The sequence below is a fragment of the Rhipicephalus microplus genome, chromosome 10 (assembly GCF_043290135.1).
Source record: "Rhipicephalus microplus isolate Deutch F79 chromosome 10, USDA_Rmic, whole genome shotgun sequence".
In the NCBI taxonomy this organism is placed as follows: Eukaryota; Metazoa; Arthropoda; class Arachnida; order Ixodida; family Ixodidae; genus Rhipicephalus; species Rhipicephalus microplus.
The window spans coordinates 46,564,900-46,589,828 of NC_134709.1; the positions used below are offsets into that span (position 1 = coordinate 46,564,900).

The following is a 24,929-nucleotide window of genomic DNA, read 5'->3' on the forward strand; positions in this document are numbered from 1 at the left end:
CAATCGAGAGATCCTCACGCTGCCCTCGAATGAGCGTCTCTCGATCAACTCTCGGCAGCTCGCTCCAACTTTCCGCTACAGGCGAGAGCGTTGCAACCCTCTCGCTCTGACTCAATGGCGTCACGTCGTCTCCCCCAGCGCATACCGCGCCGGCCGCTCCCGCGACGGGCCGCTCGCGTGACTGCTCACATGACTCATGCGGAAAATTTCCCTTCTGGGGTTCCGTCGACCCGCCGACAAGGTCACTTGAGAGTTCACCGCATGAAACCAAGTCAAGCTTCCGCGAAAGCTTTCGCGCTTGCGATCGCGTGGGAGCCATGCACGCTAAGTTGGGGAAGAACGATTTGCCCTGCTCTTTGAGAAGCTGCTCCGAGTCGTTGGAGAAAAGATAAGAAAAACGACCATTCAGCGCGGCAGACACAGCCGCTTCGGTGCAAAGCTTACCGAACGGGCCTTCAATGACAACGGTGGCGATTGGTAAGCGAACACTCTGCTCCTCGGCGACTTGCCTGATCCACGCGCATTCTCCTGTGAAGTCATCCGGAGACACCAATGAAGGATGGACAACGTCCATGGTTGCCGCTGAGTCTCTAAGTGCTCGGCACGTTTTCTCATTGACCCTAATTTCTTGGAGATACGGCTCCAACAACCGCATGTTTTTTTCTGATTCTCGGATCGTTGCGAAGGCAAACTTTTCCTGACAGTTTCTCGCGATGTGCCCTTCCTTTTTACAGTTGTAGCAGATTAGCGGCTTCCGTTTGTTTTCCGGTTCTAATGCCTGTGTGGTAGAAACCTCACTCGATTTCTCCGCTTCTGTTTGCCCTTCCCCTACACTGTCCTTCGTAAGAGACGGGTCCTTCTTGAAATTACGGTGCGGAGCGGGTTTCCGTTGATCAGGTTTCCTTGAAAAGCCCTCTTTCCTTTCATCCTTTTCAACGCGCGCTGCCCTGCTATGCAACTTTTGGCGAGTATAATACTCCTCAGCTAACTCAGCTGCCTTATTCAACTGTACTTCCCCAAGTCTGTCCTGCAGCCAAAGTCTGACATTATCCTCGATGCAGCGGTAGAATTGCTCCAATGCAACGCATTCCACCACTTTATCGCGGTCGTCATAAACACCTTCGCCCTTGAGCCATTCAATTAAATCGGCTTTAAGACGAAACGCGAAGTCAACGTGTGACTCATTTCCCTTTTCAGCATACCGGAACCTTTGCCTGAAAGCCTCGGGTGACAACTTATAACGTCTCAAGAGCACTTCCTTAACCTCGTCATAGCTCTCAAACGCTTCCCTAGACAAGCAAGTTAATGCGTCGGACACTTCGCCGGGAAGAAGAGCTAACAGGTTCTGCGCCCAAAGAGACTGCTCCAAAGCATTTCGCTCACAGACGTGTTCAAACTTGACGAGATACTTCGCCATGTCCTCGCCCACTGCGAACGGTGGCAGTTGATCCCGAATTCTAATACCGCTGACCTGAATCGTCGGAGAAGCTGCGCTAGGCGCCTGCGAACACTGTAGGATTGCCAATTCTATTCGTTTCATCTCGAGGCGCTCCTGTCTCTCGGCCTCCTCGCGACGTTCGCGCCTTTCAGCTTCTTCGCGTTCGCGAGCTTCTCGCCTTTCTTCACGTTCGCGAGCTTCGCGCCTTTCTTCACGTTCGCGAGCTTCGCGCCTTTCAGCCTCTTCACGAGCTTCTCGCCTTTCAGCCTCCTCACGTTCGCGAGCTTCTACTTCTCGCCTTTCAGCCTCCTCACGGCGTGCTTTAATATCCACCCAGGCCTCATCGACTTCCTCAGCCGACACTCCCTCATCCTTCATGATCTCAAGGATCGCTTGCTTTCGTTTCGCACGGCCCAAAGTAATGCCGAGTTCCTCACAAATTTCGATGAGTTCCTTCACTTTAAGGTTCTCCATCGTTCACACTAGCCTCTTGCTGTTTGCCCCTGTTAACAATTTACTTGCCGTACCCACTATAAGTCAACTAGCAAGACGCGCAAGCAACTTTTCACTCTCCCGTGTTTACCCCCTCCGCATTAACTTTGGTTTCAAAGCACTTCGACTTTGCTTGAAACGATCAAAGCTCACTCTAATGCTTCACACAGCCCTTCTCTAAACTACTACAACCTGAGCTAGAGTAGTCTGGTGAACTGAGGGGAAAACATCAGGCACTCACCGCATCGATGTCGCTGACGCCGGCCGATCCCACCGCTGCCACCAACTGTTGCGAAGCCACCTCCGAAATCCCGCCGCTGACCTCCACTGTTGAGAAACGGCGGACCGATCCCACCGAAGCCACCACTGTTGCGAAAGACGGCGACGCCGACGCGGTCCCGGAGGCGCCACTGCTTCCGACTCCGCCGGGAAGGTCACCAGCCGTTTGGTAGCGTATGTTTCTCAGCTCGCGACTGCTTCTGCGCAGAGCTGTTCAGACGAGCGGACGAGACGACGGTGAGTCAAACAAGGTTTATGTACAGCATATATACAGAGGCGTTACAATTTCGGCACTGGGGCCGACAGAGACTCGAAGAGCCGAGATCTCCTCTCTAACACATAGGTCAGCCTTTCGCCTAAGACCGCTGACTCACACACATGTCGGCCCTCCGACATGGGGACTCCTCTCTCTAGGACTGCCGATCGCGACGCGCCGCAGGGCTTCTTTTATTTACACCGGGTCCAACCAAAATGTCCAATCAGAAGCGCCGCTGGTCGTCCGGACAGATTCCGCCAATGGGGGTCGCCGCGCCATGCGTCAGACCACCAGGCACGAGAACGCCGGCTCGCTGTCACGTGCGCCGATGACTCAATGCACGTGGGCGAGAGAGGCGCCGCGCGTGTTCACTCCGTCGAGTTGATCGCGCCAGGCAGACTGCGGGCTGGCCTTGACCCAGATTGCCTTTTTCCGAGGCACGGACGTTTGACGAGGACTCGCTGGCATAACAGTGCTCAGATTTGGGCGCACGCTAAAGAACCCCAGGTGGTCGAAATTTCCGGAGCACTCCACTACGGCATCTCTCACAATCATATGGTGGTTTTGGGACGTTAAACCCCACATATAAATCAATCAATCAGAAGGGCCAGAGTATAGGTGCTATGTGCTATAGTTAGTCGTACATAGCCGACACTTGCGACGCGTTGTTTGAAGACGAGGAACACAACGTGTGTGTCCTTCCTGTCATTTTGGGCTTTTATTCATGTCCAAACAGTGCGTCGGAATAGTAAAGCAACTCTGGTTGCTTGCAAAATTTCGGCTTATAAAATCTAGAAACCAGACCCCAGATTTCGTGTTTGTATATATTTTGAATTTCGTTCTACATCATTTTTTTTTTTCATTTCAAATGTGAATCGCGATGTGTTCGCTGTGCCACCGGTGCTGCACCTCATTGCGCGTTTACATCAGCAGCGGCATCCGCCGCGATCTTGTCCTTGACCCGTGGGCCGAGCTCCTTCAGGCGCGTCAGCAGCGGCTCGTACCCGTACGTGGGCGCCATCCCCAGGATCCACGACAACCGCCAGGAGTTGTTTAGGTCGACCAGGCGCTTCACCATGTCCTCGTACTTGTCGTACGAGTCGGCTAACGTCTTCAGGACCACGCTCGCAAGGTACGCCGGGTAGGGCGGCTCATCCCGGAGGCACGCCTCCACGGCGTCGCAAATGGCCACCCTGACGGTGTCGTGGCGCACTCTGTCGCTGTATCGTGCGGCCAATACCGGCAGTGGCGTTGCACACGGTTCATTGTAGTACGGCTCCTCGTTCATCAGCGACTGTATGGAGATGAGTACGGTGCCGATGTTTTGTACCGGGCTCCACGCAGGTCCTGGGAAAGTTTCCAGAATGCTGAGGCAGACCTGCGAGGTGAAATCTGTTTGTTGTTGCTCAATTCGTGGTTTGAGTGTCAGGTGACAATTTTGTTGTGTGCGGTTTGGAGTACAGATGAGCCACGGCCGCAGTGCACATTTATACAACGCAAGAAGTCGTCGATATGCACTTTATGGTACCTTGCGGTGTACCGACAGTAACGTTCTTTTAGGGGCAAAGCTACTTATGGCGTGACTTGTGCGTCCCTCGTAGTACGTAACCACCAGTGGCACATACCCGTTATAGGTATAACATTTGACCTCCAAGGTGGTGCCAGTGAGAGATTTCTTCTGTGCGTTGTTTAACAATAAAAAATAGTGCTCAATGTACATGCCAATGGCTGTTAATGCGGAATGAGGGACAGGAGCATTCGGCTTTTAGTCAATGCGCACGCTCCGATCCCCATTAGCAGCCATTGGCGTGTACATTGAGCACTATTGGACAAGAAAGGGTTGCTACATTATACTCGCTGGGTGTAACCTCCTTAGTTTTAGAAAAGTTTAGTCAGCGTTGAGCCGCAGGGCCATGAATACAATGAACTAGTATATACTATGAATGAATTCGAGGTGGTTAAAGGGGGGAAGCAGATACGAAGCGCAAGCCATAAGAAATTAAAAGCTGAATCCTCCTGTCTCTCATTTCACATTATCAGCCACTGGCATGTACATTGAGCACTATCTGACAGGAAAAAGTTGCTACGTTATACTCCCTGGGCGTAACCTCTTTGGTTTTAGAAAAGTTAAGCGAGCATTGGGCCGCAGTGCCATGAATACAGTGAACTAGTATATACCATGAACTCAAGGTGGTTGAAGGTGGGAAGTAGACCCGAAGCGCAAGCCGTAAGAAAGTGTGCGTGTGCCACCTCTCCTTCAGTCCTTGGAATGTCCACTGAATGGCGGTGCTTCTATGTGGGGAATATATGATAAAAAGATGCGAGATGGTGGGACTTGGAGTGTTGAATAGATGGACGAACGGACACACAGACAGATGCATGGATGGACGCATGAAAGGACGCAGGGGCGGATGCATGAACGAACGCAGGGACGGGCGCATGAACAAACGCATGGACGGTCACTCAGACGGACACATGGACGGACGAATGCTTCGCCCCACTCTCCATCATTCACTCCTTGGATATGCTGCCATTTTTTTGCTTAGTGCAATTTTCGCTAGTATTCTTTTTCCAGTGGCAATGGCCTTATTCGGTTGGAACAGAGCATCGGATTATCGAAGCGTTCTTTCTCGTTGAATATTCTTACCAATTTGCTGCGGTTCCCTGCGATCATTTCCACGCCACCACTTCGGCTAGCACGAATATCGAGCCCCGCCGCGGTGGTCTAGTGGCTAAGGTACTCGGCTGCTGACCCGCAGGTCGCGGGTTCAAATCCCGGCTGCGGCGGCTGCATTTCCGATGGAGGCGGAAATGTCGAGGCCCATGTGCTCAGATTTGGGTGCACGTTAAAGAACCCCAGGTGGTCAAAATTTCCGGAGCCCTCCACTACGGCGTCTCTCATAATCATATGGTGGTTTTGGGACGTTAAACCCCACACATCATCATCAGCACGAATATCGAACATATTCGGAATCACTTTTACTCGGGCAATGGTATGTCAATACTGTAAAATATTGATGTTTTTTTTCACAAAATAACGCGCATTTTGTATGACTCGTCTATAGGGTGATATTTTTAAATTGATTGTGCACGAGGGCTGGCACATACGTGTAATTCTACATTTTTTGGCACTTTTTTGGCAATCATTTATCAAAGGAGAGGGTGTTCTTTTGTTATGTGTTATAAGTTCAGACGTATTCACTCCTTATAAGGTGCCACAGAGTCCTGGAAATCCGAAGCTTGGCTGCCTAAGCGCAATTCTCGGTGTCAATGCCGTAAGAAGTGGTCACAGTTAAAACAGATCACATGCCAGAGGTCCACGTGCTGTGTGATTTCAGAGCACGTTGAAGAATTCCTCTTGGCCTAAATTACCCAGGGCCGTCCACTACGTGAAACCGCAAAAACGAATCATGCATACCTGTAACGTACGAAAACAGGCAGTGAAAGTAAGTCCACACATAAAAAGTGCCGCCATATTCACGAAGTGAATGATGATGAGTGGGCGAAGCTCAGGAGGCGAACCCTGTAAACCATGAATTCTCAGTACATTTTGCCCACTCGATTTTATTACAGCGCTCCCCCTAGCGTACGTTGTCGCACTATAGATGGAACGATTGCCTTCCACCAACGACACGCGCCATATTTGACATCATTTCTATTCTATAACATCTCACATCTTTCATCATCAACTACAAGTACCATCGTCTAGTTTATAACATCTTGCATCTTTTCATCATCAGCTACAAGTACCGCCATCTAGTGAAGGCTGCAAGAACTAAACGAGAGGTGGCTACATACAGGGGACGCACAGCCCGCGCCTTAAGAAACTTCGCCCCTAAAACGTTGGGGAAGTAGCGCAATATTTGTGCGCTTTGTCGATGAGGTGGTCATCGGTGGCTGCTGAGGAAGAATTTTAGCTGAGTCCCTTGTAATGGGCTGGAAGCATTGAACAACCCACTCGGTACGCAGTTGGTATTGTCGGACGCCTAGTTCTATTTTGCTCTTTTACAAACCTGTACTACAAATGTTAACGTGGTTTTTTTTTGCCCGAGATAACGCGTCTATAGGGTCTTTTTGCATAAAATATCGAGCACCGTCATGATTCTGTGGTGGGATGCCATGAAGAGGAGTCACGTTGGAACTCCCAGACTTTCCAGGATTTTTCTCTTAAGTCTCTTTTTTTTCCTATTTCGGGCAGCAGGATAATGGCAAAAATGGCCCCTTTCATCTCTCAAACGTTTTTGCTGTAAAAGCTATTGTTAGCCATGCCTTCATTAGACTGACAATTGCATTGCGCCCGATTTAACCACACTGTAAGAAAGCCCAACCTACATACCTTTCCGCACGCGTATAGGTTCGGGTTGAAGCGCACTCTGCCAGCGTCCGTGGTCATAATGCGCACCTGGGGAGGAACAACCGGGTAGTTCGGGGGGCACTTCATGAAGAAGTGGAAGAACCCGCCCTCGTACGGCGTTCCTTGGGGTCCCACCACGATGGCGTGGATCCTGGTGAGGTCGATCTCTTCTGGAGAAATGAAGATCCCCGGCAGCGGATCGGCGTTCATCTCCGCAATGTCCCGCGTCACCCTCGTGAGACACGAAGGTTTCGGCTGCTCGTTGATGTACTGCATCGGGTCCCAGGAGGCTACCATCAAGCTGTTGCTGCTCGCTTTGGAGCTCGCCATGGCGTAGGCCACCTTTCGTACCACCAGCTGTACGGGAGGGTGGTGGTGCGCTGCAGACAGCTGGACCGATTAAGAGAATCTGCCGGTGTTGTCTTGTCTTGTCGCCTACAAGATCTTGGCTCATACCCACAAGGGGGATTGGCCACACTGAACCTTATTATCGCCCAACCGCTGCGCGTGGCAACACGCCTGACGAAGACTATATACGTTGACGTTGATGGCACCACACCTGACGAGGACGACAATTACATGCGTTACGGGCCTCTACGTAATATCAATCATTGTGCGCTTTGTTGATGAGGTGGTCGTCGGTGGCACATTCAGTAGAAACTAATTCATCCGATTTTTCTCAATGATGAATTACGAAAAGTCAACATTTCTGTTATTCTTTTCACTATTACCTATATATGTATGTATATATATATATATATATATATATATATATATATATATATATATATATATATATATATGAGATATAACAGACAGTAATGCCAAGGAAAGTACAGGGGAAGTTATTAAAACCAATGGAATGTAAATAAGAAGAAAGAAAAGTGGATGAAAAAATTACCAACTGTGAGCAGGAATCGAACCTACGACCTTCGAATTACGCGTTCGATGCTCTAACCACTGAGCTATCACAGCGGCCCTCCCTCCATCCACTTTTTTGGGTTTATCTGTGAATTTAGAAGTAGGAGCGACAGTCAGCGCCATCTATAAGCCAAACAACGAGTGTGAAAACACTCTTATGCGCATGTTCGGCGTCACGTAGCACGTGAACTTATTATGAGTGGGCAGCTGATTAATTGTCCCTCTTATACAACCTAAACACACCAAGTCTGCCAGTACGAGACCCTCGTTCAACGAAATAAGGGAAAGAAGTGTATACCTAAGGGCTCGTTTTTCCGTGTTTTAACACAATATTAATGAGATATAACAGACAGTAATGCCAAGGAATGTACAGGGGAAGTTATTAAAACCAATGGAATGTAAATAAAAAGAAAGAAAAGTGGATGAAAAAATTACCAACTGTGAGCAGGAATCGAACCTACGACCTTCGAATTACGCGTTCGATGCTCTAACCACTGAGCTATCACAGCGGCCCTCCCTCCATCCACTTTTTTGGGTTTATCTGTGAATTTAGAAGTAGGAGCGACAGTCAGCGCCATCTACAAGCCAAACAACGAGTGTGAAAACACTCTTATGCGCATGTTTGGCGTCACGTAGCACGTGAACTTATTACGAGCGGGCAGCTGATTAATTGTCCCTCTTATACAACCTAAACACACCAAGTCTGCCAGTACGAGACCCTCGTTCAATGAAATAAGGGAAAGAAGTGTATACCTAAGGGCTCGTTTTTCCGTGTTTTAACACAATATTAATGAGATATAACAGACAGTAATGCCAAGGAATGTACAGGGGAAGTTATTAAAACCAATGGAATGTAAATAAGAAGAAAGAAAAGTGGATGAAAAAATTACCAATTGTTAGCAGGAATCGAGCCTACGACCTTCGAGTTACGCGTTCGATGCTCTAACCACTGAGCTATCACAGCGGCCCTCCCTCCATCCACTTTTTTGGGTTTATCTGTGAATTTAGAAGTAGGAGCGACAGTCAGCGCCATCTATAAGCCAAACAACGAGTGTGAAAACACTCTTATGCGCATGTTTGGCGTCACGTAGCACGTGAACTTATTATGAGCGGGCAGCTGATTAATTGTCCCTCTTATACAACCTAAACACACCAAGTCTGCCAGTACGAGACCCTCGTTCAATGAAATAAGGGAAAGAAGTGTATACCTAAGGGCTCGTTTTTCCGTGTTTTAACACAATATTAATGAGATATAACAGACAGTAATGCCAAGGAATGTACAGGGGAAGTTATTAAAACCAATGGAATGTAAATAAGAAGAAAGAAAAGTGGATGAAAAAATTACCAACTGTGAGCAGGAATCGAACTGGCAGGGTCTCGTACTGGCAGACTTGGTGTGTTTAGGTTGTATTAGAGGGACAGTTAATCAGCTGCCCGCTCATAATAAGTTCACGTGCTACGTGACGCCAAACATGCGCATAAGAGTGTTTTCACACTCGTTGTTTGGCTTATAGATGGGGCTGACTGTCGCTCCTACTTCTAAATTCACAGATAAACCAAAAAAAAAGCGGATGGAGGGAGGGCCGCTGTGATAGCTCAGTGGTTAGAGCATCGAACGCGTAATTCGAAGGTCGTAGGTTCGATTCCTGCTCACAGTTGGTAATTTCTTCATCCACTTTTCTTTCTTCTTATTTACATTCCATTGGTTTTAATAACTTCCCCTGTACATTCCTTGGCATTACTGTCTGTTATATCTCATTAATATTGTGTTAAAACACGGAAAAACGAGCCCTTAGGTATACACTTCTTTCCCTTATTTCATTGAATGAGGGTCTCGTACTGGCAGACTTGGTGTGTTTAGGTTGTATAAAAGGGACAATTAATCAGCTGCCCGCTCATAATAAGTTCACGTGCTACGTGACGCCAAACATGCGCATAAGAGTGTTTTCACACTCCTTGTTTGGCTTATAGATGGCGCTGACTGTCGCTGCTACTTCTAAATTCACAGATAAACCCAAAAAAGTGAATGGAGGGAGGGCCGCTGTGATAGCTCAGTGGTTAGAGCATCGAACGCGTAATTCGAAGGTCGTAGGTTCGATTCCTGCTCACAGTTGGTAATTTTTTCATCCGCTTTTCTTTCTTCTTATTTACATTCCATTGGTTTTAATAACTTCCCCTGTACATTCCTTGGCATTACTGTCTGTTATATCTCATTAATATTGTGTTAAAACACGGAAAAACGAGCCCTTAGGTATACACTTCTTTCCCTTATTTGATTGAACGAGGGTCTTGTACTGGCAGACTTGGTGTGTTTAGGTTGTATAAGAGGGACAATTAATCAGCTGCCCGCTCATAATAAGTTCACGTGCTACGTGACGCCAAACATGCGCATAAGAGTGTTTTCACACTCGTTGTTTGGCTTATAGATGGCGCTGACTGTCGCTCCTACTTCTAAATTCACAGATAAACCCAAAAAAGTGGATGGAGGGAGGGCCGCTGTGATAGCTCAGTGGTTAGAGCATCGAACGCGTAATTCAAAGGTCGTAGGTTCGATTCCTGCTCACAGTTGGTAATTTTTTCATCCACTTTTCTTTCTTCTTATTTACATTCCATTGGTTTTAATAACTTCCCCTGTACATTCCTTGGCATTACTGTCTGTTATATCTCATTAATATTGTGTTAAAACACGGAAAAACGAGCCCTTAGGTATACACTTCTTTCCCTTATTTCATTGAACGAGGGTCTCGTACTGGCAGACTTGGTGTGTTTAGGTTGTATAAGAGGGACAATTAATCAGCTGCCCGCTCATAATAAGTTCACGTGCTACGTGACGCCAAACATGCGCATAAGAGTGTTTTCACACTCGTTGTTTGGCTTATAGATGGCACTGACTGTCGCTCCTACTTCTAAATTCACAGATAAACCCAAAAAAGTGGATGGAGGGAGGGCCGCTGTGATAGCTCAGTGGTTAGAGCATCGAACGCGTAATTCCAAGGTCGTAGGTTCGATTCCTGCTCACAGTTGCTAATTTTTTCATCCACTTTTCTTTCTTCTTATTTACATTCCATTGGTTTTAATAACTTCCCCTGTACATTCCTTGGCATTACTGTCTGTTATATCTCATTAATATTGTGTTAAAACACGGAAAAACGAGCCCTTAGGTATACACTTCTTTCCCTTATTTCATTGAACGAGGGTCTCGTACTGGGAGACTTAGTGTGTTTAGGTTGTATAAGAGGGACAATTAATCAGCTGCCCGCTCATAATAAGTTCACGTGCTACGTGACGCCAAACATGCGCATAAGAGTGTTTTCACACTCGTTGTTTGGCTTATAGATGGCGCTGACTGTCGCTCCTACTTCTAAATTCACAGATAAACCCAAAAAAGTGGATGGAGGGAGGGCCGCTGTGATAGCTCAGTGGTCAGAGCATCGAACGCGTAACTGGAAGGTCGTAGGTTCGATTCCTGCTCACAGTTGGTAATTTTTTCATCCACTTTTCTTTCTTCTTATTTACATTCCATTGGTTTTAATAACTTCCCCTGTACATTCCTTGGCATTACTGTCTGTTATATCTCATTAATATTGTGTTAAAACACGGAAAAACGAGCCCTTAGGTATACACTTCTTTCCCTTATTTCATTGAACGAGGGTCTCGTACTGGCAGACTTGGTGTGTTTAGGTTGTATAAGAGGGACAATTAATCAGCTGCCCGCTCATAATAAGTTCACGTGCTACGTGACGCCAAACATGCGCATAAGAGTGTTTTCACACTCGTTGTTTGGCTTATAGATGGGGCTGACTGTCGCTCCTACTTCTAAATTCACAGATAAACCAAAAAAAGCGGATGGAGGGAGGGCCGCTGTGATAGCTCAGTGGTTAGAGCATCGAACGCGTAATTCGAAGGTTGTAGGTTCAATTCCTGCTCACAGTTGGTAATTTTTTCATCCACTTTTCTTTCTTCTTATTTACATTCCATTGGTTTTAATAACTTCCCCTGTACATTCCTTGGCATTACTGTCTGTTATATCTCATTAATATTGTGTTAAAACACGGAAAAACTAGCCCTTAGGTATACACTTCTTTCCCTTATTTCATTGAACGAGAGTCTCGTACTGGCAGACTTGGTGTGTTTAGGTTGTATAAGAGGGACAATTAATCAGCTGCCCGCTCATAATAAGTTCACGTGCTACGTGACGCCAAACATGCGCATAAGAGTGTTTTCACACTCGTTGTTTGGCTTATAGATGGCGCTGACTGTCGCTCCTACTTCTAAATTCACAGATAAACTCAAAAAAGTGGATGGAGGGAGGGCCGCTGTGATAGCTCAGTGGTTAGAGCATCGAACGCGTAATTCGAAGGTCGTAGGTTCGATTCCTGCTCACAGTTGGTAATTTTTTCATCCACTTTTCTTTCTTCTTATTTACATTCCATTGGTTTTAATAACTTCCCCTGTACATTCCTTGGCATTACTGTCTGTTATATCTCATTAATATTGTGTTAAAACACGGAAAAACGAGCCCTTAGGTATACACTTCTTTCCCTTATTTCATTGAACGGGGGTCTCGTACTGGCAGACTTGGTGTGTTTAAGTTGTATAAGAGGGACAATTAATCAGCTGCCCGCTCATAATAGGTTCACGTGCTACGTGACGCCAAACATGCGCATAAGAGTTTTTTCACACTCGTTGTTTGGCTTATAGATGGCGCTGACTGTCGCTCCTACTTCTAAATTCACAGATAAACCCAGAAAAGTGGATGGAGGGAGGGCCGCTGTGATAGCTCAGTACAATAAAGAAAGAAAAAAAAAAGCTGTGATAGCTCAGTGGTTAGAGCATCGAACGCGTAATTCCAAGTTCGTAGGTTCGATTCCTGCTCACAGTTGGTAATTTTTTCATCCACTTTTCTTTCTTCTTATTTACATTCCATTGGTTTTAATAACTTCCCCTGTACATTCCTTGGCATTACTGTCTGTTATATCTCATTAATATTGTGTTAAAACACGGAAAAACGAGCCCTTAGGTATACACTTCTTTCCCTTATTTCATTGAACGAGGGTCTCGTACTGGCAGACTTGGTGTGTTTAGGTTGTATAAGAGGGACAATTAATCAGCTGCCCGCTCATAATAAGTTCACGTGCTACGTGACGCCAAACATGCGCATAAGAGTGTTTTCACACTCGTTGTTTGGCTTATAGATGGCGCTGACTGTCGCTCCTACTTCTAAATTCACAGATAAACCCAAAAAAGTGGATGGAGGGAGGGCCGCAGTGATAGCTCAGTGGTTAGAGCATCGAACGCGTAACTCGAAAGTCGTAGGTTCGATTCCTGCTCACAGTTGGTAATTTTTTCATCCACTTTTCTTTCTTCTTATTTACATTCCATTGGTTTTAATAACTTCCCCTATACATTCCTTGGCATTACTGTCTGTTATATCTCATTAATATTGTGTTAAAACACGGAAAAACGAGCCCTTAGGTATACACTTCTTTCCCTTATTTCATTGAACGAGGGTCTCGTAGTGGCAAACTTGGTGTGTTTAGGTTGTATAAGAGGGACAATTAATCAGCTGCCCGCTCATAATAAGTTCACGTGCTACGTGACGCCAAACATGCGCATAAGAGTGTTTTCACACTCGTTGTTTGGCTTATAGATGGCGCTGACTGTCGCTCCTACTTCTAAATTCACAGATAAACCCAAAAAAGTGGATGGAGGGAGGGCCGCTGTGATAGCTCAGTGGTTAGAGCATCGAACGCGTAATTCGAAGGTCGTAGGTTCGATTCCTGCTCACAGTTGGTAATTTTTTCATCCACTTTTCTTTCTTTTTATTTACATTCCATTGGTTTTAATAACTTCCCCTGTACATTCCTTGGCATTACTGTCTGTTATATCTCATTAATATTGTGTTAAAACACGGAAAAACGAGCCCTTAGGTATACACTTCTTCCCCTTATTTCATTGAACGAGGGTCTCGTACTGGCAGACTTGGTGTGTTTAGGTTGTATAAGAGGGACAATTAATCAGCTGCCCGCTCATAATAAGTTCACGTGCTACGTGACGCCAAACATGCGCATAAGAGTGTTTTCAAACTCGTTGTTTGGCTTATAGATGGCGCTGACTGTCGCTCCTACTTCTAAATTCTCAGATAAACCCAAAAAAGTGGATGGAGGGAGGGCCGCTGTGATAGCTCAGTGGTTAGAGCATCGAACGCGTAATTCGAAGGTCGTAGGTTCGATTCCTGCTCACAGTTGGTAATTTTTTCATCCACTTTTCTTTCTTCTTATTTACATTCCATTGGTTTTAATAACTTCCCCTGTACATTCCTTGGCATTACTGTCTGTTATATCTCATTAATATTGTGTTAAAACACGGAAAAACGAGCCCTTAGGTATACACTTCTTTCCCTTATTTCATTGAACGAGGGTCTCGTACTGGCAGACTTGGTGTGTTTAGGTTGTATAAGAGGGACAATTAATCAGCTGCCCGCTCATAATAAGTTCACGTGCTACGTGACGCCAAACATGCGCATAAGAGTGTTTTCACACTCGTTGTTTGGATTATAGATGGCGCTGACTGTCGCTCCTACTTTTAAATTCACAGATAAACCCAAAAAAGTGGATGGAGGGAGGGCCACTGTGATAGCTCAGTGGTTAGAGCATCGAACGCGTAATTCGAAGGTCGTAGGTTCGATTCCTGCTCACAGTTGGTAATTTTTTCATCCACTTTTCTTTCTTCTTATTTACATTCCATTGGTTTTAATAACTTCCCCTGTACATTCCTTGGCATTACTGTCTGTTATATCTCATTAATATTGTGTTAAAACACGGAACAACGAGCCCTTAGGTATACATTTCTTTCCCTTATATATATATATATATATATATATATATATATACATATATATATATATATATATATATATATATATATATATATATATATATATATATATATATATAGGTATGGGATATGGCACAACGGGAGTGTTGTCAACAAGGATAAATATATTTATTTCCCAACAGTTTTGGGAGGGGTCCTCCCTTCATCAGGGGATGAGGACTCATCAGAGGAACTCATCCCCTGATGAAGGGAGGACCCCTCCTGAAACTGTTGGGAAATAAATATATTTATCCTTGTTGACAACGCTCGCGTTGTGCCATATCCCATACCTTCACGAAGACTAACAACTGGACCATTGAATTATTACTCCCACTATATATATATATATATATATATATATATATATATATATATATATATATATATATATATATATATATATATATATATATATATATATATATATATATATATATATATATATATATATATATATATATATTTATATATATTTTTTTCTTTGTTTATTAAGCTACCCGATTCCTGCCCAATCCCCCAGAGTGAGTGTGAGCCACAAATGTTGCATCTTCATCTACATTTACATACGTGCTAGGAAAAAAAATTGGGAGATCCCACGTGCCTGGGGATCGACGTTATGCGAAGCATGCAGATGGAAGGTGACCGTGTTGAAATTTTTTTATTGAGTGACACGTTATGAAATGACGCTAAATATATGTACAGATGTTGCACGCATAGACGTATGTTGACGAGTTGCACATGTTTAATAAACCAGTTGTTCGCACTTGCGCAACGATGTCAACTAGAACATGCGTATTAGCAACACCATTAGCTGATATGAAGCGCTGATGCTCGCGAGGATGCTTGCCCTCGGCTCTGCTACATAAATCAACTTCAACGCATGGTAACTAACCACAATTGGCGTTAACCCGGCGTGTCGATTGTATCAACGAAATACATATGTTATGTTTATGAAATTGGGTAGGCAGCACTGCAACCACAATTGACGTTTAACGAAGACCGGCGCCCATTTGAAAAGTAGTTCCGAGACCTGGCGTAGCTCTTTGCTAGAATGCTTCATTGCCACGCAGAATACTTGGGTTCGATTTCAGCCGGGACCTTGACATTTATTCTTAGCATTCGTCGGGTCGACGCTAGCGATGTCGGGCATTTCATAACACTCGCGCGTCAAAAATCGCCCATGTGTGTTCTCGTCGTTCCTGGGTAGATACTAAGTGCCAATAATATGTGGCACATACCAGCATACCAGCGGCACATGCCCGCCCGTAGGTATGTTCCATTGTCTGGAGGGAAGTGTTTGACGACGTACGCTAAGGGATTGTGACTTTATTCATGTCTTGACCAGCGCGTCATATTCGTCAAAGCATCTTACACTCCCATGCTAATTTTGGTTCATGCAAAGTTAAAGGGGTGACCATGAAAGCACCCAAACGTAAGTGGCTAGATAGATAGATACTCTCAAAGTCGCCGAAGTTTGCTAAGAAATACTTCGCATTTAAAATCGGAACCTTGCAACCGGTTGACTGGACATTTGAATATAATTGGGATCAGCCTACGACCACTTAAGTTGAAAGAAAGAAAGAAAGAAAGAAATAACCAACGAACGAAACTATAGCTCTCGTTAAGAAGAAGGACCACAAGGGCAATGAAAGTAGGCCTCCACGACAACCGCGTCAGCAGCGGTTCGTAGTCGTACGTGGCTGCAAACCCCAGGATCCACGACAACCGCCAGGAGTTGTTCATGTCGACCAGGTGTTTCGCCATGTCCTCCTACTTGTCGTACAAGTCGGTGAACGTCTTCAGGATCACACTCGCAAGTTACGCTGAAGCAGGGTGGTTTATCCCGAAGGCAAGCCTCCACGGCATCGCAAACGGCCACCCTGACGGTGTCGTGTCGCACTCTGTCGGTGTATCGTGCGGCAAATACCACTAGTGGCGGCGCACCCAGTTCGTCTTAGTACGGCTCCACGTTGAACAGTCACGGACTGTATAGAAATGAGTACGGTGTCGACATCCTGTACCGGGCTTTACGCAGGTCCTGGGAAGTTTTCAAATGGCCCAGGCAGACCTGCGTGGTGAAATAAGTTTGTATTTGCTCAATATGTAGTTCGAGTGTCCGAGGGCAATTTATTATGGGGGCGTTCGATTTAAAAGCGACGGCCGCAGTGCACATAGCACGCACAAGGTCACGATTAGGCTGTTCATGTTGGAGTAACACTGCGAGACGAGCTAGTTAGTACGTACACATCGGAATACGGTTTTCTAGCGCACACTGAGACACGGTCAAAGAGGGGGACCGACATCGGTGCTACTATCACCTGGATGATTTATTCAGTGAAGGAAAATATATATACCTATGATACCATTCACTGCTGATCATGCGCACCATCGATACATTGTGTGCTGTGTGTGTGAGAGGCACGCTTTTAGAATACAGTGATTTTGTTTAGACACCATGATGACACCTCACGAGAGATTGCGGATGCATCAGGCCATTATCTTGTAGTAAAGTGTGGGATTGGGCTAGCTCGTAATGCATTATTGAACTCCTCAGCGCAAAAACTTCGGACAAGTAACACAAAAGACGAGGACGCGTCCCACCCTGTAACGAAGGCACCAGACTAGTAATCGAAGCTGCACCAATCGCTCGAGGCACCTGCATCAGCAAACCGTCAATAGCGTTATCTGAAAAAGAATTGGCGTTTTCAAATTCGACACGTGATGGTCCGGGGTGAGCACGTGGTTTCGTGCAGTCTCTTTTGATTTTTGGTTTTGCGTTTTTTGTTTTTGTGTTTTGTAAGCAAGTGATCTTATCGTCTTTTTTGTAACATATGTATGTGCGTCGTAGTAGTAATAAATTTAGTTGAAAGTCTGCGCTCGTCCTCGTCTTTTGTGTTACTTGTCGGAAGTTTTTGTGCTGAAAAGTTCAATAACTATCTTGCATCAGGTGCCCGTCACTGACCGTTTGTGAAAAAAAGAACTGTCCGTGCTGAAGGGAATAAAGAGTTTGGAGCCTCTACACTGGGTTTCAGCCACAGGGATATTTTATTCGCCGTTCAAAGAATACATCACTGCGACTAAACGATTTTTCTTGCTAAATTATGGTCTCACTATTTCTCTTTATTTTTTTTTTCTGCAAACTTGCTATCGGCATTTAAAATCAAAATTAACTTACAAAAGTTTTGTAAGAATGACGGAATGCTGAAAGTATAGGGCAAATTCACCTTATAATCGCCCAATCCCCTCCTTTGGGTACGAGCCATTTGCACAGGAAAACAACAACAACAACTACAGCAGGCGTGGCACGATAGCGCCGGACTTCGCACGCAAGGCGGTGTCCATGGGCAGCGAATGAAAGCATAAGTATGCATGCCTTTCTTTACTGAATAGAGCCCTCAGTTGATAGTAGCGCTAGTGACGTTCTCTCTTTTTGTTCGTTGGTCAGTGTGCGCTACGAATAAGTTATTATGCTGTTTATGCTACTTCGAGGCGTAACGACTGACACGTTCTCGTAGCTCAGCACAGTTTTTGTAATTATTCGTGTTGTTGCAGCGCCAACGGCCTTGTTTAAGGAGACCGGGAAGCAGCACATTGTAAAAACGCTGTTGCAGTACTACGCTTCGCTATCGCCCCTGTTCGCCCAACTACCGTTTCGCACCTCTTTACTATGATACACTACCATAGCCTCCTAGATTTCTCTTGCCTGCCGTATGAGCGCGAAAGGCCCGTCATCTATGGTGGCGCTGCCTACGTAGAAGTAAGGGTCTTTTTACTTGGCCTTTCGGATCGGCGATTTGGTGTTTGCTACTAATTTCAGAGGCTATGCCTTGTATTGAAGAAGTTGCCTGCTGAATGACGGTGTCACTTACGTAGCGTTAATTATAGTTACGTTTATGCCTTTTTGAAACTTTTTACGTTATTTTTGTTGCATATAAGCTCCAAAAACGTAAACACTTATTTGAAGACACTTCTACTCAGATGGCGCCACCACCATAGTTCCGACGACGGCCGCTTTCCAAGTGACCGCCGATAATCCGGCGGTAAGGAAAATCTAAGAGGCTTCGATACTACTATACAAAACCCTTTCTACGCTTTGTCATCACACTCTCCTCTTCTTTTTTCCCCCTTACCATGACTTCTATCTCCCCCACCTTTAATCTAATAATACCCCTTGCTATACCATGCTTCACATTTTGATATGTAGGGTTTAGCGTCCCAAAACCACCATATGATTATGAGAGACGCCGTAGTGGAGGGCTCCGGAAATTTCGACCACCTGGGGTTCTTTAATGTGCACCCAAATCTGAGCACACGGGCCTACAACATTTCCGCCTCCATCGGAAATACAGCCACCGCAGCCGGGATTCGAACCCGCGACCTGCTGGTCAGCAGCCGAGTACCTTAGCCACTAGACCACCACGGCGGGGCATGCTTCACATTTTCCACTCCTCTATTCTCTTCTGCTGAGACTCGCATCACGTCTTAGCAAACAATTCCGCCAGGCTTGCATAGAACGGGCAGCACAGTCGCAGCGAAAGCTGGAAGAGCGCTCTGTCAGAGCCTGTTCTTAACACTCCTTGGGTAGCTGCTGCAAGCAAAGTTGCAGGGTACCCACTACGCCATTATTCATTGTGTGGTAGACAGGAGTTCACTTTGTCATCATTCGTCATTCCTCGAAGAAGCGTTGTGCCCACGGCACACTTGCAAGAAACTTTGTGCAATTATTTTTTTTTGCGCTGTGGCTGACAACGATGAAACGTTATGCCAGATTTTTTTTTGTAGTTTCCACAATCTCTCACAGTAGGTATGTGCCACAGGTAACGGGTGAACAAGATCGAGCTTTTGTAACAGGTTGAATCAATTGAGGACTCACTCGTTGCGCAATTCACACTATGTGGCACCTGGTTGTTTGTTTGCTGTTCTAAAACGCTTGATTACTCACATTAACGCGATTTCTTTCCTGACATCAGGCCTGCCTAAGGCCAGTTTTCAAAGGAGTTCGAAGCACCGGCGTGGCTCAGTCGTACACTATTGGGCTGGCACGCAGGGGACCTTTGTGTCCTTCGTGTTTTTTTTTATTTACCAAATTTCATTCTTATTTCGTGCGATATGAGTTACGCACTACGGCGACAGCTACGGCGCGCGCGCGACCCATGTTGTGATTTCATAACAGCTTTCGCTGTAACAACCCTTTCCCACCACTTTGGTATTGTATACTATATACGGCCATGGTATGCTTGCACTCCAGACATGGACAGATTTGGAGCTTAAACAGCTCCACTGTTTTAGAAATTTGAGGGAGATTCGGTAGAAGTCTGAATTAGGTGACACTGTGCTCATAACACCACCGCAAGGATCTGTCACCAAGATCATGACAATTAACTGTATTGTCTAAAGCACAAAGGACATCATGCGGTCAACTATGCATGTATCCAAGCGGCCGTATCGTAAAATGCTAACAATGCAGAACAACGCGGAGAAAGGTAGTTAACATACGTAGAGATCGTTGCCTATACGATATTTTAATTTTGCTTCAAAGAAAGAGTGTGTGCTCATCCGATTGTTCAAGTCCCATCGACATGTGTGATTTGACGTATATAGACAGAGGCCCCCCGGTGACGTTGCATAGTTCAAGCAAGTATTAGACAGTTATAGTTTACGGTTAGTGTGAAAGCAGAGCTTAAGGGAATGGCGTTACCGTGCAGCAAGCATTCGTTGCGAACAGCGTCTTATAGTTCAGTGGAATAGTTTAGTTGTTTACGTGCCCTAGCTGGGACGGTGGCACCACCTATCGGATGGTTAATAAGCTGAAGACAGTGAAAAGGAAAAGAAAACTGGAATGCTTGCCTATGCCACCGCGCGAAGCATTGTTACAAGTTTATTTTAATAACAATAAAAGCAAATAAATATGAACCACGCACCAAACGCGAAAAAAATTATGTTGCCAATTTTTTACATCGATCTTGTAGTTAGGCCTAGACGCGTTCGAAATGGGAAGCTATCTCAAAAATTGCGCCAACTTATACGTAATACTTGGTCATCGAAGCTAACTGAAGGCAAGCGAATTCATTTTAAACAGTCGTTTGCTGCAAACAAGGTGAATCTTTCAACAACTACGCTAATATCACTTCGAAGCGGGCGTCCGAGAGTGCCGCCATGTTTACATACACTACGTAAACTTATGGTAAGTGGTACGGGTAACGTACGTATCGGCGCATGCGCACTTTGATTCAGGTATCACGGTACGCCCGGTATACTATAAATGTCTTAATAGACAGTTATAGTATCGTTACAGTTATAGTTGTCGGTGTCATGAAAAAATCTTTGCAAGACGTGCGCGCGCAATATGCCAACTGGCGCCTGGTGAAGACTATTATTCGTCACCCCTCTTGCTCTGTTAGCTCTTCTCGAGGAAGTTTTCGCGGCTTACGCCAGAAATGTTCCCGTTTTTGTCTGAGGGGGACATGGTCAAAGCACCCATATCGTTTCATTCGTGCACCCGCGCATCCCACGATTTGAAAACAGTGTGTTCAGGGTTACCGTAGCTTGGGCACACGTAGTCTCGGGCAGTGGCCCACTGCGGGACAGTAGTTTCTTACAGTATTTAGGCGGGTGTTTCAGACTGATACAAAATTGTTCTGAAGTAACGACGCTAAAGCATTAATTAGAGGGTGCGTTGGAGCATTTTCGATTCAATTCCGGCATTACCGTACGCTGGCACGCATGGGATGAATTACTACAAAAAAGTCGCAGATAAAACTTTTGCTGTCAGGGATCCTTTATCTTTTCAAGCTCAAAAAGATTTGCCGGCACGTTAAGAGCCCCGCATGATCGAAATTTTCGGAGCGCTCCACTACGGCGTCTCTGATAATCATATGGTGGTTTTGGGACGTTAAACCCCACATATCCATCACTCAACAATCATTTCACGATTTCGCTTTTGTACATCACATCTCTAATTTATTTATTCCGCAATTAGACGAGCGCATATCTCGCCCATAATACGGTGCCAAACGATATCGTGACGTAATGGTGTGACCACATTTTGCCGTAACAACGCATGCGCAGCATAGCCTATAGTGTTACACTCGGGCGGTGGGCTTCACTTTTCATTTGCTGCTCGTTATGCTGGATGTTTCGTAGACGGCAGTTCTTCAGCGTCATGGAATGCCAATTGGCACGATGTTCAGGCGCTAGGCGCGCGATACTAGTAGTATGTACGAGCCGCGTTTAAACTTTTTTCTTTTGTGTATGGGGTGTTTACCTGGACTTATGAAGCTACGTACAAGGAACCGCGTCGTGTCGTATTCATCTAGGACCACTGCGAGCTTCGTCTTCGGCATCAAACCATCTAAGCCCCCCTATGAAAGGCCAGCTATAGGTGGGGTCACCGATCATCACTCGCTGTATATATATCTTCATATTTCAACCCAAGCTCGCGTGTAACTTTAGCGAGCGAGTTCTTTCATCAACCTCGGCACCACTTTGGGTCAATACTCCCCGTGACACAGGCGTGCGTAGACAGCTTTCAGACTTCGCATACAGTCAGCCAGCTTTGTGACGGCTCTGTCCACGCGAGGTGGAGCCAAAGACCCTGAATTCCCGTAGAACTTCTCTGTTTTCTGGCACGTAATGTCCTTTTCGTGGGCCTCAACGCGGCGTCTTCTCGGTGCTTGCCTCGCCGGCTTGTTGCCGCATTTCAAAAAACAGACAATCCGTGTGAAACTTCAACTACTTCAAGTCGGCACAACAGTAGCGTCGGGGTCCTGTTATAGGCGGAGCACTAATTGTTTATTCACGTTGCCTGCGTTTATTTTGCCGTACACAACCTTAACCTCTTTCCGTTATTATTAGCTTCAACTTGGCTCATAGACCGGTCGTGGTTCCACGCTCAGGCGTGATTCGTGTGACTGCGTTTATTTACGCGTGCTTTCACCGTCTAACCAGTGCTTCTTTCGTTCCGGGAGCGCTGATCGACGTGCGTAGTGACGCGCCCTGCGCTACTACGGCGTATCTTCTGCCCTGTCGTCGACGGAATCCTTGTGGCGGACGCGCTGTCGGCATTGCATCGAATAAACGTGTGTCTATTTTCATGAGTAGAGTTGTGCATACATTAAACGCGAAGAGCCGCCTTGCTTCTTCGAGCTTTGTTGGTCGTAGCTACTGTTCTCTGATAGGTTATTGCGGGTTTGTCGAAAGGTGGCAGAAAGGAAAGGAAAATAGAGAGTTTTAGTACTGCGTACGCTGCGTACGTGGCGGCGTTGTGTACGTAAAGACGCCACGTTCTGCGTAGTGCGCATGCGCAGACCGCAACGCGCACGTATCGCGTTACGTACGCAGCCGCTACGTACGCACGCACGAGATGCGTGCGTGCGTACGTATGAGCTGATCGCGCCGCTCTCGAACAAGTTCGCGACAGCGCGAGACTTCGTTTTGCAAAATGGCGGCATCAAAGGCAAGCACCGACCGGCTCTGTGGCTTGAAATATGGCCATAATCTGGCTATAACACTTGGATTGGTTCACATTGGTTGTCAACAACACGTGCTTCTATTTTGATCTACCAGATGACGCAACACGCTTCACGCTCGTTACGTACGCGGGTACTATACGGCGTACTAAAAGCCGATTAGTGGCAAACGACGCCACGTAATGCAAGGCGCTTGCGTGATGCGTACGTAGCACCATTCCGCAGTACTAAAACTCTCTAATAACTTCATTTGGTCCTGCGGAACGCGACTGGGTCACGCACCCTGCTCAACCCCACGTAGAGACCGGCAAGCCGAGCCTGCCGGCAACTTCGCAGGCCCGCTGTATACAGTCGTCTCGAAATGCAGGGTGCTCTGAGTAGGGCCGTATAACTGGAGGAGGGTTAGGGGGTTGTTTTGACAACCCCCGAATTTTTCTTTATTGTCTTGACTTCTCGGGTGGTACCTAAGTAATTTATTACACGCCTTCACACCGATCAGCAGTTGACGAATTTGTGCGTTGTGCACGAAAGCAACCCCCGGAAAAATGCCTGTGTATAATCCTGGTTCAAAGTGATATCGTCTTGTTGATGAGCTAGCACTTGCATTTTGCGGTTACCGTTGCCGCTGCATTGTTAGGCGCATGTATTTAGTTGCACTTTAAACGAATGCGTGAGCGTTGTGCCCTTGCCTTTCCAATAAAGAAATACGTTGAGAGTAAGTGCTGTGCACATGTTTAATGTATTATGCGTTTGCGCCATTTCGCCAGATAGCGCATTACACATTGTTTGCAATTCAAAGGCACTCTACTACACTTTTTGAGCGTGGTTAAAAAACGCTACCGATTGTTTGATTGATTGATATGTGGGGTTTAACGTCCCAAACAACCATATGATTATGAGAGACGCTGTAGTGGAGGGCTAAGGAAATTTCGACCACCTGGGGCTCTTTAAGGTGCACCCAAATCTGAGCACACGGGCCTACAACATTTACGCCTCCATCGGGAATGCAGCCGCCGCAGCTGGGATACGAACTCGCGACTTGCGGGTCAGCCGCCGAGTACCTTAGCCACTAGAACACCGCGGCGGGGCAACGCTACCGATTGGTAGTTGACGCTCTAAAGTACAGGTTAGCCAAATATTTGAACGCGGTGTATGGGACCTGGAATAAATGTTATATTCTCAGTCAGCAAAAAATTATTCTCTTTTTCTCTTCACAAATGACGTTACAAGATCAGAAATTACCCGTAATGGTCATTTTATCAGTCAATGGCTGATTTGAGCAAGTTCGATACTGTGGCCGCCGATACTGTGGCCGACAAGCCCAGATTTCTCCACGCGTGCGCACGCGATAGCACTGAAAAGCCGAGTGTTCGAAGAAAAAATTGCCTCCGTATCTGCAAGTTTCACTGCAAATGTCGTCGAAAGACTATCGTCTTGCATCTGTAGACAGGGAAAGACACGTTTATTTCATGTTCTGTGCAAGATAATCGGTGAATGGTATTCTGGAGGCGCTGCGTTACAGTGCCTCGATGCGTGCAGCGGGGACGAACGAGCGCATCGACGCACTTTACGCTGCTTGAGACATGAGCGCTATCTGGCGGTTATCTTGGAAAACGAAATGATCTCCTCTTATATAACAAGCACGGCGTGCCCGCTCTTCTTGGAGGCCATAATGTGTAGAATGCAAGGCGACGGGTAGGTGCCTCTACCTTGTAGTCTTAGCAAAGCGTAGCAAACACTTTCCTTTTCGTGCACAGCGTTGCACTGTCAGCACAGCATAATAAACGCTACGGTCCTTACAATTATTCGTGTATGCCATCTCTGTTATACAGAAACACACCGAAG

The 24,929-nt window shown here is 46.1% G+C and overlaps 1 protein-coding gene and 8 non-coding genes across 9 annotated transcripts; 6 read left to right on the forward strand and 3 right to left on the reverse strand.

Annotated features, from left to right (window-relative positions):
• Positions 1-3,189: 3,189 nt before the first annotated feature.
• On the reverse strand, positions 3,190-7,255 carry LOC119181719 (ubiquitin-conjugating enzyme E2 Z). Its single transcript, XM_075874754.1, has 2 exons — positions 6,802-7,255; positions 3,190-3,843 (listed from the first exon to the last, which is right to left on the reverse strand). The coding sequence occupies exons 1-2, from the start codon at positions 7,147-7,149 to the stop codon at positions 3,376-3,378; spliced, it is 816 nt and encodes a 271-aa protein (XP_075730869.1). The 5' UTR covers positions 7,150-7,255; the 3' UTR covers positions 3,190-3,375.
• Positions 7,256-7,721: 466 nt separating this feature from the next.
• Positions 7,722-7,794, reverse strand: TRNAT-CGU (transfer RNA threonine (anticodon CGU)). The gene has a single exon. It is a non-coding gene; the product is annotated as a tRNA-Thr (tRNA).
• A 382-nt stretch (positions 7,795-8,176) lies between these two features.
• TRNAT-CGU (transfer RNA threonine (anticodon CGU)) lies at positions 8,177-8,249 on the reverse strand. Its single transcript has one exon. It is a non-coding gene; the product is annotated as a tRNA-Thr (tRNA).
• Positions 8,250-9,325: 1,076 nt separating this feature from the next.
• On the forward strand, positions 9,326-9,398 carry TRNAT-CGU (transfer RNA threonine (anticodon CGU)). Its single transcript has one exon. It is a non-coding gene; the product is annotated as a tRNA-Thr (tRNA).
• A 382-nt stretch (positions 9,399-9,780) lies between these two features.
• TRNAT-CGU (transfer RNA threonine (anticodon CGU)) lies at positions 9,781-9,853 on the forward strand. The gene has a single exon. It is a non-coding gene; the product is annotated as a tRNA-Thr (tRNA).
• A 2,202-nt stretch (positions 9,854-12,055) lies between these two features.
• On the forward strand, positions 12,056-12,128 carry TRNAT-CGU (transfer RNA threonine (anticodon CGU)). Its single transcript has one exon. It is a non-coding gene; the product is annotated as a tRNA-Thr (tRNA).
• Positions 12,129-13,459: 1,331 nt separating this feature from the next.
• TRNAT-CGU (transfer RNA threonine (anticodon CGU)) lies at positions 13,460-13,532 on the forward strand. Its single transcript has one exon. It is a non-coding gene; the product is annotated as a tRNA-Thr (tRNA).
• Positions 13,533-13,914: 382 nt separating this feature from the next.
• TRNAT-CGU (transfer RNA threonine (anticodon CGU)) lies at positions 13,915-13,987 on the forward strand. Its single transcript has one exon. It is a non-coding gene; the product is annotated as a tRNA-Thr (tRNA).
• A 382-nt stretch (positions 13,988-14,369) lies between these two features.
• TRNAT-CGU (transfer RNA threonine (anticodon CGU)) lies at positions 14,370-14,442 on the forward strand. The gene has a single exon. It is a non-coding gene; the product is annotated as a tRNA-Thr (tRNA).
• The last annotated feature ends 10,487 nt before the right edge of the window (positions 14,443-24,929 follow it).